Source organism: Crocuta crocuta, unplaced genomic scaffold, assembly GCF_008692635.1.
Source record: "Crocuta crocuta isolate KB4526 unplaced genomic scaffold, BGI_CrCroc_1.0 scaffold949, whole genome shotgun sequence".
Classification (NCBI taxonomy): Eukaryota; Metazoa; Chordata; class Mammalia; order Carnivora; family Hyaenidae; genus Crocuta; species Crocuta crocuta.
Window position 1 is genome coordinate 147,392 of NW_027531290.1, and position 11,628 is coordinate 159,019.

At 34.7% G+C, this 11,628-nt stretch overlaps 1 protein-coding gene across 1 annotated transcript in view; it reads right to left on the minus strand.

Moving 5' to 3' along the window:
* The window catches only part of TBC1D8B (TBC1 domain family member 8B), a 55,664-nt gene that overhangs the window by 23,398 nt on the left and 20,638 nt on the right, over positions 1-11,628 (minus strand). Inside the window, exons 5-9 of the mRNA XM_077771489.1 lie at positions 10,787-11,027; positions 8,989-9,196; positions 7,532-7,699; positions 1,142-1,291; positions 440-590 (exon numbers count right to left, since the gene is read on the minus strand). Of these exons, the coding sequence (XP_077627615.1) occupies positions 440-590; positions 1,142-1,291; positions 7,532-7,699; positions 8,989-9,196; positions 10,787-11,027 (918 nt within the window). The remainder of the gene's footprint in view (positions 1-439; positions 591-1,141; positions 1,292-7,531; positions 7,700-8,988; positions 9,197-10,786; positions 11,028-11,628) is intronic.

The following is an 11,628-nucleotide window of genomic DNA, read 5'->3' on the forward strand; positions in this document are numbered from 1 at the left end:
ACCAATTTAAAAAATATAATTATTTATTTTTGAGGGGAAAGTGGGGGAGACAGAATCCCAAGTTCACACAGAGCCCAATGTGGGGCTCAATCTCATAAACCGTGAGATCCTGACCTGAGCCAAGATCAAGAGAACGCTTAACCAACTGATTTTATCTATTAGAATTTTCAATAACTGTGTTTTTTTTTCCCCTTAAATTCCTTGGACACTAGAGCTAGAGATATTCCCAATTAGCCATATCTTGGCTAATAAACTAATTTGCTCAGACAATGGATATGTGGATATATAAGTAAGTACACATAACTACCTTACTCTCTTTGACTAGTCTGAACTCACGATGAGTAAGGGTTTCTTCCAGCTATCTTTGTAATTATTTTTACTTAGTGCATAACTCCTAGAAGGGGCATAGCTAATGTCGGTTAGTAAAGTGAATAAATACCTGAAAAAAGCATCCACAGCTCTCCTCTTAAGGTCTCTGGAATTCCTCTTACAACCAGATCTCGAGTCTTTTTGGTCCGAAACATGCTAACACCACGTCCACATTCTGTAAACAGGATGTTCCATGACTGTTCCTTCATCTTTTCTTTCAGCTGTAACAAAAAATCAAAGCAACTAAATATGGTGAGAAAGAAACTTTCAAATAACTTGAAAACTCTCTTCAGTGGGAAACAATACCTGTGGAAATCAAGAGCAAAGAAATTCAAAATCAGTATTCACAGAGGGGCCAAACACTGGAGCACTCATCATAAATCTTTCAAATCCACATGAGCATAATAGCTTTATTTTACTATTTTACTTCTTACCTAAACTCATATAAAAATGGGACAAAGCATTACACTTCAGAGGTAAAACTTTGAACCATCATTCTCCCCCAATCACTTCAATTTTAGAATTATTGGCAATCTATGCATATAAAACACAATGTTCAATTTTTCTTAATTCTTGATAATAGCCCTTTTGGTTTTTTTAAACTGCCTTTTTGTGTGATGGAATGAAATAAGTCACACAGCAGTACCTGCTGGAAAACCTTTTCAAGCACCAAAATTAAAGTTTTCAGTTGTGATACCTTTCAGTCTGCTCTAAGATTTTTATTTTTGATCAACTGTTTCAGTCCATAGATTTAAATATTTTGTTTTCATACCATTTTGGAATTAAGATTCTCCAAATTCTGAGGGTGAAATACTGTCATTAAGGCTTCGGTGTTCACAGTTTTACTGCATTCTCTCTGACACGTCAAAGACCGTACCTCAATATTATCGGATGGGTCTGTAGAATCAGAACTAATAGGAACCTGAAAAAGAAAAAATATAATTGTCCCAAACGTATGCTTAAAAGTTTCTGCAAGAAGAAAAAGTGCTCATGCTTTATCTGTCATTTATAAAGCACAATCTGTCTACATAATAAATACTGAATCAATGTCTCACAGAGACTTGTTTTTCTTTCAAAATTAGAGATAGCAACAAATTAGCATCTGGAACAGCAAACTCAGGACCTCAATGAACCCACTCCCCTTCAAAAACAAAATACTGGCAAAGGATTAAAAAATACCCGTTCAGAACACTGGAAATGAACCAAAGGCACAGAACGAACTGAAAAGCATAGATACAAATAAAACTAATAATGAACCTCAGTAGGAACACCAGATTCTGTGAAGTTTTAACATGAGGCTGTCTATTCTCATCATCCCTCCCTCCCAAGCTTATAGGTATGGTAGCCATGAAAGCCTACATTAACACAGCCAAAGGGTTTTCTGGAGCTTCACTAAAATCCCCATCCCCAGGACACAGACAATATTTTGACCAGACTAGCAGCTCCCTAGAAAACCCGCATTTCCAGGGTGGTACCATTTGATTCAGAGCTAGGTCTGTGAAAAAAGCCCAGTCCCCAGGGCATTACAGAAAGCCTTAGTAATCTGCTGATAACAACACAGATGCCTAAGGCTATGATTTCAGTTTGGGGGAAACTAGAGCCTGGTTAAAAATCTAAAAGAAGATCTGGATAACCAAAGGGAACTTTGAAAGATTTTAACATATTCTTGGAGATCTAGAAGTATCTGTGTATGTACAGGGGTGTGAAACTGCCCAGGAAAGAAAGGAGACAGGGGAAGGCCCCAGTTGCTCAATTCTGGCCTTCTCTGGAGGTAAGAAATAAAAGCTAAGGCTGATTTAAAAGCTTCCAGAAGTCTGAGATATACCTTCACATAAAGATTCCCTTTGCAAAAAGTAGAAAATTTAATGGTTCACAGCATTTAAGGAACTCTCTGACCCATCACTGGCTGACCACTAATTTATACTGACTCAAGGGGGTAATCAGAGAAAGCCAGGTTTAAAAAAAAAACAAAAAACAAAAAAACCAAGAACTATTTTTTAAAAGCAACCAATGGAAAATGTCTTTGAAAGGACCCAGTTCCTGGATTTTGTAAACTAAGAATGTATAGTAGCTATTATAAACATATTAAAAGAATAAAAGGAAATTACGTTTAAAAAAATAAGGACCCACTAACAAGTGGGCAAAAGATCTGAGTAAAGACCTCTCCAAAGAAGATAAAAAGATGACAAATAATCATATGAAAAGATGTTCAATATTCTATCATTAGGGAATTCCAAATGAAAAAAACGAGATACTATTGGCTATTAAAATGGCTAAAATCCAAAACACTGACATGAACAAGTACTTGCTGCTGAGGATATGGAACAAGAAATCTCATTCATTGCTGGTGGAAATGCAAAAATGGTACAGCCAATTTGGAAGATGGCTGGCAGTTTCTTATAAAGCAAAACATAGCCTATGATATGATTGAGGAATTGTGCTCCTAGGTACATATCCAACTAGTTGAAAACGTATGTCCACACAAAAACCCTCAAGTGAAATGTTTATAGCAGCTTTATTCATAGCTGCCAAAAATTGAAGGCAACCAAGGTATCCCTATTAAAGGTGAATGGATAAACGCTGTGGTATATCCAGACATGAAATATTTATCCACAATTTGAAAAACTATCAATAAAACATAAAGAAATTTTAAAAATCTGAACTTACTAATAACATGTAAGGACACTGACTCTGTAATCCAAAACCTCCAACGAAAGAAAAGCCCTGGACCAGATGGCTTCATGGGTGAATTCTACTAATCATTTGAAGAAGAATTAATGCCAATCCTTCTCAAATTCTTCCAAAAAACTGAAGGGGATGGGAAAACTCCCAAAATAATTTTATAACGCCAGAATATCCAACACTAAAGCCAAATAAGAACAGGACAAGAAAAGAAATTACAAGCCAAAATCCCGAGGAATACAGATGCAAAAATTCTCAACATCATACTAGCAAATCAAATTTAATAGCACTTTAAAAGGATCATACACTATGATGAAGTGGGATTTATCCCTGGGAGGGAAGAATAGTTCAACATACACAATCAATAAATGGCATACAACACATGAAAAGAATAAAAAAATAAAAATCATAAGATCATCCCAAAAACCATTGGACAAAATTCAATGTCCTTTCATGATAAAAACTTTCAACAAAGTGGGTTTAGAAGACACATACCTCAATATAATAAAGGCCATAAATGACAAGCCCACAGCTAACATCATACTCCATGGTAAAATGTTGAAAGCTTTCCCTTTGAGATCAAGAACAAGATAAACCAGGCTACTCTCACCACTCCTATTCAACATAGTCCTAAAAGTCCCAGCTAGAGCCATCAGTGAAGAGAACCAAAGAAAATGCATGCAAATAGGAAAGGAAGAAATCAAATTGTTTCTGTTTGCTGATTAAAGGATTTTGTATACAGAAAACCCTAAAGATTCTACCAAAAAACTACTAGAAGTGATAAATTAAGTCAGTAAAGTTGCATAATACAAAATCAATGTACAGAAAACTGCATCATTCCTATACACTAATAATGAAACAGCAGAAAACGAAATTAAGAAAATAATCCCATTTACAATTGCAACAAAAATAATAAAATATCTAGGAATAAAATTAACCAAAGAGGTGAAAGGCTTGTACTCTGAAACCTATAAAACACTGATGAAAGAAATTCAAGACAACACAAAGAAATGTAAAGATATTCCATGCTCATGGGTTGGAAGTACAAATATTGTTAAAATGTCTGCATTACCCAAAGCAATATATATACTTAATGTAATCCCTATCAAAATACCAACAACATTTTCCACAGGACTATAACAAATAATTCTAAAATTTGTACAGAATTACAAAAGACTTTGAATAGCCAAAGCAATCTTGAAAAAGAAAAACAAAACTGGAAGTATCATAATTCTAAACTTCAAATTATAATACAAAGTGGTAGTAATTAAAACAGCATGGTACGGGCATAAAAATAGACATATAGATCAATGGAAGAGAACAGAAAACTCAGAAATAAACCCACAATTATATGGTCAATTAATCTTCAACAAAGGAGGAATGAATATCCAAAGGGAAAATGACAGTCTTTCTTTTGGTGCTTGCAAAGTTTTTCCAGCAAGTACTACTGTGTGACTTATTTCATTCCATCACACAAAAAGGCTATTTAAAAAAAAACCCAGGGGGGTGCAGCCATCCTGGAAAACTGTATGGAGGTTCCTGAAAAAATTAATAATAGGGGCGCCTGGGTGGCTCAGTCAGTTAAGTGTCCAACTCTTGATTTTGGCTCAGGACATACATGATCTTGTGGTTCCTGAGTTCCAACCCCATGTCCAGCTCTAGTGCAGAGCCTGCTTGAGATTCTCTCTCCTTCTCTCCTCCTCTCCCCTGTGTGTACTCTCTCTCAAAATAGATAAATAAACTTTGAAAAAAAATAAAAATAGAACTATTCTATGACCCAGCAATTATACTACTAGGTATTTATCCAAAGGATACAAAAATGTTGTTTCAAAGAGGCACATGCACCCCAATGTTTATAGCAGTGTTATTAACAATAGCCAAATATTGGGGCGCCTGGGTGGCTTAGTCGGTTAAGCGTCCGACTTTCGCTTAGGTCATGATNGACAGAGAGGGAAACCAACCATAAGAGACTCTTAAATACAGAGAAACTGAGAGGCTGGTGGGGGAGATGGGTATAGAAATGGGCTTAACAGGTGATGGGCATTAAGGAGGTCACTTGCTGGGATGAGCACCTGGTGTTATATGTAAGTGATAAAATTAATACTACATTGTATCTTAACTAACTTGAATTTAAATAAATAAATTTTCTAAAAAAATTAATTTTAAAAAGTCAAAATAAACTATTGGGACTATGTCAAAATAAAAGGTTTCTGTACAATGAAGAAAGCAATCCACAAAACTAAAAGGCAACCTACTGAAAAGCAGAAGATATTTGCAAATGATATATCTGGTAAAGGCTAGTATCCAAAATATATAAAGAACTTATACAGCTCAATACCCACCCCAAAAAAACAAAAAAATCCAACTAAAAAATGGGCAGAAGACATAAACAGATATTTCTCCAAAGAAGACATACGGATGGACAACAGACACATGAAAAGATGCTCATTGTCACTCCTCATCAGGGAAATGCAAATCAAAGCTACAATGAGATACCACCTCACACCTGTCAGAATGGCTAAAATAAACAACATAAGAAACAACAGGTGTTGATAAGGATGTGGAGAAAATGGAGTCCTATTGCACTGCTGGTGGGAATGAAACTGGTTTAGCCACTGTGGAAAACAATATAGAGGTTCCTCAAAAAGTTAAAAATAAAACTAGTCTACAATCCAGTAATTAATTGCACTACTGTGTATTTACACAATGAAATACAAAAACACTAATTCAAAAGGATACATGCACCTCTATGTTTACAGCAGCATTATTTACAATAGCCAAACTATAGAAACAGCCCAAGTGTCCATGGATAGGTGAATGGATTTTAAAAAGGGATGTGTATGTATATTATTCAGCCATAAAAAAGGAAATCTTGCCATTTGCAACAACATGGATAGAGCTAGAGAGTATAATGCTAAGCGAAATAAGTCAGCCAGAGAAAGACAAATACCATATTATCTCACTCATATGTAGAATTTAAGAAATAAAACAAACGAGCATGGGGGTGGAAAGAGAGCGAGGCAAACCAAGAAACAGACTCTTAACTATAGAGAACAAACTGATGGTTACCAGAGGGAAGGTAGATGGGGGATGGGGCAAATAGGGGATGAGGATTAAAGAGAACACTGGAAAAAAATCCATTTCCTAGCAAACCCATATACTAACCGGTATTTTGTACATATCCTTATTAGACCTCTAGAAATGGGTAAGAGAAACTAGAAGACTTTTGAACTCTGACATACAGCCGAAAAGATGATAAACTCATTCTGAAACAAAATCCTTTCTTGACAACTGAGCATACCCAACTCATAGAGGCACCTGAGAGTTTTCAGGGAAAAATTCCAGTTCTTCAGGTTTAAGACACACAGATAAACAGAAGGAAAAAGATAAGCAGTGCATTAAATCTAACAGAGAATGAACCTGAAATGGAATGGGATAGGGGAACAAAGTGACGTAAACAAGAATACAGAAGCATTGGGAGAGAAACTATCAGGACTGATCAGATTTTGCCTATGTCCTGACATCAAACTAAGGAATATCCTGGCTGCACACCTGAAGAGAATGAAAGATTATAAAGCTGGGGCAAAAAAATTCTTGATGGTCAACATGAAGATTCTATGTCTGGAACTGAGATATATGTATTTTTAAATTATATGCTTTCACTGTGTTTTTCTATTATCAAAGAGGAAGTTAGTTTTATCAATACTGCATTATAATGGACTGAGCATAATATCTTTAGCCTCTACTATGGAGAGATAAAAGCCTCTATAATCCAATCCAAATAAAATAACATAGCCAGTAAAACCAATGTTGATTTTTTTCTTCAAAGTTTTAATTAAAATACAATAGTTATAATGTGATACTTTATCAATCTATTAAAACATGAGTTTCCTAGGCATTAAAAATGAAAATTTGAATCAAAACTATCTACATTTCTATAAAGGACATACTAAACATCAAAATCAAGCTTTTAACTATCCTTTGCCAAGAATATTTGCTTTTCCTAATACTTTACTAGTAAACAGCTTTGTCACTATTTTGCTTTGGGCTATATTATGTAAGTAAGGCTGAGCTACTTGATATTAAATAAATGATATTCAGACTGGTTTAAAATTGTGGTCTCTCTGCAGCAGTAAGAGGAGAATCCTTTTTCAAGTCTTTATTAAATTCTCAAATATAGTTTGAGTTATTAAAATATTATTAAAATGTTGAGTTATTTCATGTTATGTGAAAGTACAAGATACTGTAGATATAGTCAAAAAAGATCAAATGGTAATAACTTTTTAAAATATGAGTTCCTAAAAAAGGATAATTTTCACTTCTGCTTTAAGTGACCTACAGAATGTAATTTCTTTGGTTTTAGTCTTTTTAAAAAAAATAACCCTAAAGTATGAATACAAAAGATACTATGAATTCCTTTTGAAAAACCATACAAAACACAAAGTTTTATTAAACAATGATTTGATTGTTATATAATTACCTCTGTGCTAACATCGTGACATGGAGCAGAAGCTGCTCCGCACTTGAGTCTGAGTTTTGCCACCAGTTGCTCAAAGTCTTTAACTTCACTGAAGCGAAAAGCTGTCTTTCCTTTGATGCTAACGATGACAGATTTGGTGGAATCATTTGTTTTATCTATAGCTAAGACCTGGGGGGTAAAAACATTTCAAATGAATCACATTCTCCGTTGTTACTAACACTTTCAGGCAAAATGTGTTTAGCTTACTCTTTTTTTTTTGAGAGCGAGCGAGAAAAGCATGTATGCACCCATGTGAGTGGAGGAGGGATAGAGAATCTTAAGTAGGTTCCACACCCAGCGTGGAGCCCAATGTGAAGCTCAATCTCACAATCATGACCTGAACCACAATCAAGAGTGGGATGCTTAATCAACTGAGCCACCCAGGCACGACTTTAGCTTACTCTTTTGAGACTAATGTTTTGGTCCATGGTATGACTTACTAAGAAATAGACTTGCAGGGGGGCGGGTGGCAGCACCTGGGTGGCTCAATCAGTTAAGCATTCGACTTTTGATTTTTGTTCAGGTCATCATCTCATGTTTCATGAGACAGAGCTTGGCATCAGGCTCTGCAAAAACAACATGGAGCCTGCTTGAGATTGTCTCTCTCTGTACCTCACTGCTCATTCTTTCTCTTTCTAAATAAGCAAACAAACAAACAAACTTTTAAAAAAATAGAAGACACAGGGTGCTTGGGTGGCTCAGCTGGTTAAGCATCCAACTCTTGATTTCAGCTCAGGTCATGATCTCATGGTTTGTGAGATCAAGTCCCATGTCAGGCTCTGTGCTGACAGCATGGAGCCTGCTTGGGATTCTCTCTCTCCCTCTCTCTCTACCCCTCCCCTGCTTGCTCTCTCTCTAAAATTAAACTAAAAACTTGTTTTTAAATAGACTTTGGGTACTATTTGCACCACTTGACACAAGTAACCTCAGTGCAAGTTACTTCACTTCTCAAGGAAAAGGTTTACTTAACGTGTAGTCTTTAAAAATGACACTACAAATGTAAAAATTCAGTGCTATAATGCTGACAATTTATTCCTAACTTACATTAAAGCTATCAATTCTATTCCCTTTGACTATGCGTACCAAATGTAATAGTCTAAGTTTTGGTACTCCTGTCATAAATGCCTGAGTGATCATGTTCTATCATGAGTCATCCTAAACCCTCATCTGGTTTGTAAATTTTTATTTTTTTTCTATCTTCACTTTAAATAAGAGCTCTTATTCTAGTACTCTTTTCCTGAAGAATGGTATGCTTATTCTGAGGAATAATACTGGGCTTATAAAAACGATTATGTAAAAATTACTAAAAGGATAGTGCATATAGAGATTTTAATAATTTACAAAATAACAGGATATTTCACTCTGTGAATGATAGCATTTTCAAACTAAGAACTGATATGTAACCAAATTCATATTACCTCTCGTAATGGAATAATTATACTACATAGACTGCCATCCTGGCTAACAAAGCAGATATAGTTTTCTGAGATGCACATTTTTCCATGAGTATTAAAGTGGCTGAATGGTAACCATAAGCAACATTCATGTACTTCTTTCAAAGCCTCTTCTTTGGGGAGCCTAAAAAAAGCACTGAACTGCTCACTGTGGGCTCGATTTTCCAGACCTCTGTAGGAAAGAAAAAAGGGGGCTCAAATAATGACTTCTAAAATGCACACATGACCATATTGATTAATCTAAATGTACTGTAGAGCAGAAAGTTTAAATACTACATGCTATGTTCTTCAACAAATTATGAAATGGGAGAAACACACTAATTCATAATAAATTCATTTTCTTTGTTCCCTTTTCCAATTTTGTTTTACTACTAGATTACAAGGCACAAAAGTTAGAGATGAAGTAGGACTACATCTGTTAAAGAATGATCTGCTGGAGGATTATTATTATACATCCATAATATGAAATTATGGCAAAACCAATAATGGCAAGCAATAATTTTTATATGTGGTTNTACAGACTTGGCAATGAATAACTCCTTGATAGATGGCCTTTTAGAAGATATTCTAAAGGAAATAAAATAGCTAAAAAGTTTATTTTTATGGTGGCCAATCAAGGAACAACTTACAAAAACAAATGCTCAACTATAATACAAACAGGATTCCTAATCCTTATTATAGACTTCTATTTATAAATTATATACACTAGGACCTGTAAAAAATTCACCTCACTGATCTATTTTCCAGAAAAGCAGACACACTCACAAAGAAGTTCTCATGTATCCAGATTTTAGAAATGGTTTAGAAATAGGCCAGAGGAACAACTATACCAGTTAGGGCTATGTAGTAATCACACAACCCTCTAGAGTTGATTATGTGTGAACCAGAACCCACTTGTTCTGGTCCATCCATAAGACAGCAGCTTAGGTTCCTCTCACAGTTTCCCATAATCTACATCCTTGTGCTGGGGGCCAGAAGCTGCATTCACTAGCTGTTTCTAGATGCTCTTTTCTCTCCCTCTCCTTTGGCATGCACGTTTCATTCAACTGTTCTGTTAAGCAGTACAGAAGGACTCTGGTTCATTTCAGCAAACCAAATATAGTGGCAAACAGCTATCAGAGATATTTCTCATGCAGGCATTAATAATGATTAACATTTTTCAGAGATATTTCTCATGCAGNGCTTTCACACATTATCTTGTTCATTCATTCCTCACTAGTGCTCTCTGAGGTAGAAATGATAGATGAGGAAACGAGGGTCCTGAGAGAGAATGACTTGTCCAAGGGTTGCTGTACTCTCTTTCTAAAGTCCACGCTTCACTGACTCTACTAACTTGCTTCCTCATAAAAAAAAAAGATGGTGTCTATAAATTATGTTTAAAAACAAACAATATATCTTACAATATCAGACTTGAAGCTGTCTAGACTACACATAGAGAAATTTAGACCAGCTATGCATACAAAAATCTATATTTTTGTATGCATATAGTATTTAGAAATCTATATTTCTAAAAGCACTCTAGGGAAAATTCTACTGAGATCTCAATAAATAATTTTCAAAACTAACTTCTATTACTTCTAAGGATTAAACTCAATGAAGGGGATACTACTTGTGAAATGCATCTGAATAAGCTAAAAAAAATCCCACATATTGACGATTAATTCCAAAGAAATATTACCATATAACATAGATTGATGATAATCAATGTTGCTGTTCTTTGGTCAAACAATACTTTAAAAAGTATTAATTAAGCTTTGAATACCTCTTGGTGATTTGTAGAGGATCATCAAGGATTGGGTCATTAGCAAATGTTTCCTTATCAAAAAGTCTCTTTATAGCATAATTTGCCAGCTGTTCCATAAGAAGATATGTTTCATTAATATGCAAAAACATTGAAAAGTAGTGATTCTCCCCTTGGGAACACACATGAATACTCTCTGTTAGTATAACATTTGAAGTCTTTTCAAGTTTTGAGTCTGCATCCCAGGAGATAATGAGTTTGACTGCAAATAAGAATTATAAACAGGTATGATTAAATTTCTCAATATTGATTAATGTTTCTCAATCAGCTCTTTTGAAACAATAGTTAACACCTGAAAAATGCTACAAACTAAAATACTTGAGACTTCAAGATTAGTTAAAATTTTGAAGCATAACCATGAACATACAATAACTGATGATTTTAGGAACAGATGTAATTTTAAAGGATTAAAAAAGTTATTCTCATTTTATATTTAAATCTGTTACTTTACATAATTGCATAATCACTGATGTAAAAGCTATATGTGTGCTATGAACATTACTGTTTGATTCTTCTTTATAACTCTGGGCCATTAGGTACTATGGCTACTACATTTATATTGTAAATTAAAACATGGAATGCAGAAAGTAGATAGTTTAGAACAAGAAAGGAGTTATATGCCAGGTCACCATCATCATTTAATATTCATTCAATTCCCACAATATGCAAGGCACATACATACTTCTAATGGCTCCTATGTTAAGCAACCAGCCATTAAAGGATTCTTTCTCCAGATGAAGTGAATTTTTTTAATGTACAGTTTAATTACTCTTTATATCAATCAATTACTTTATATACAACAT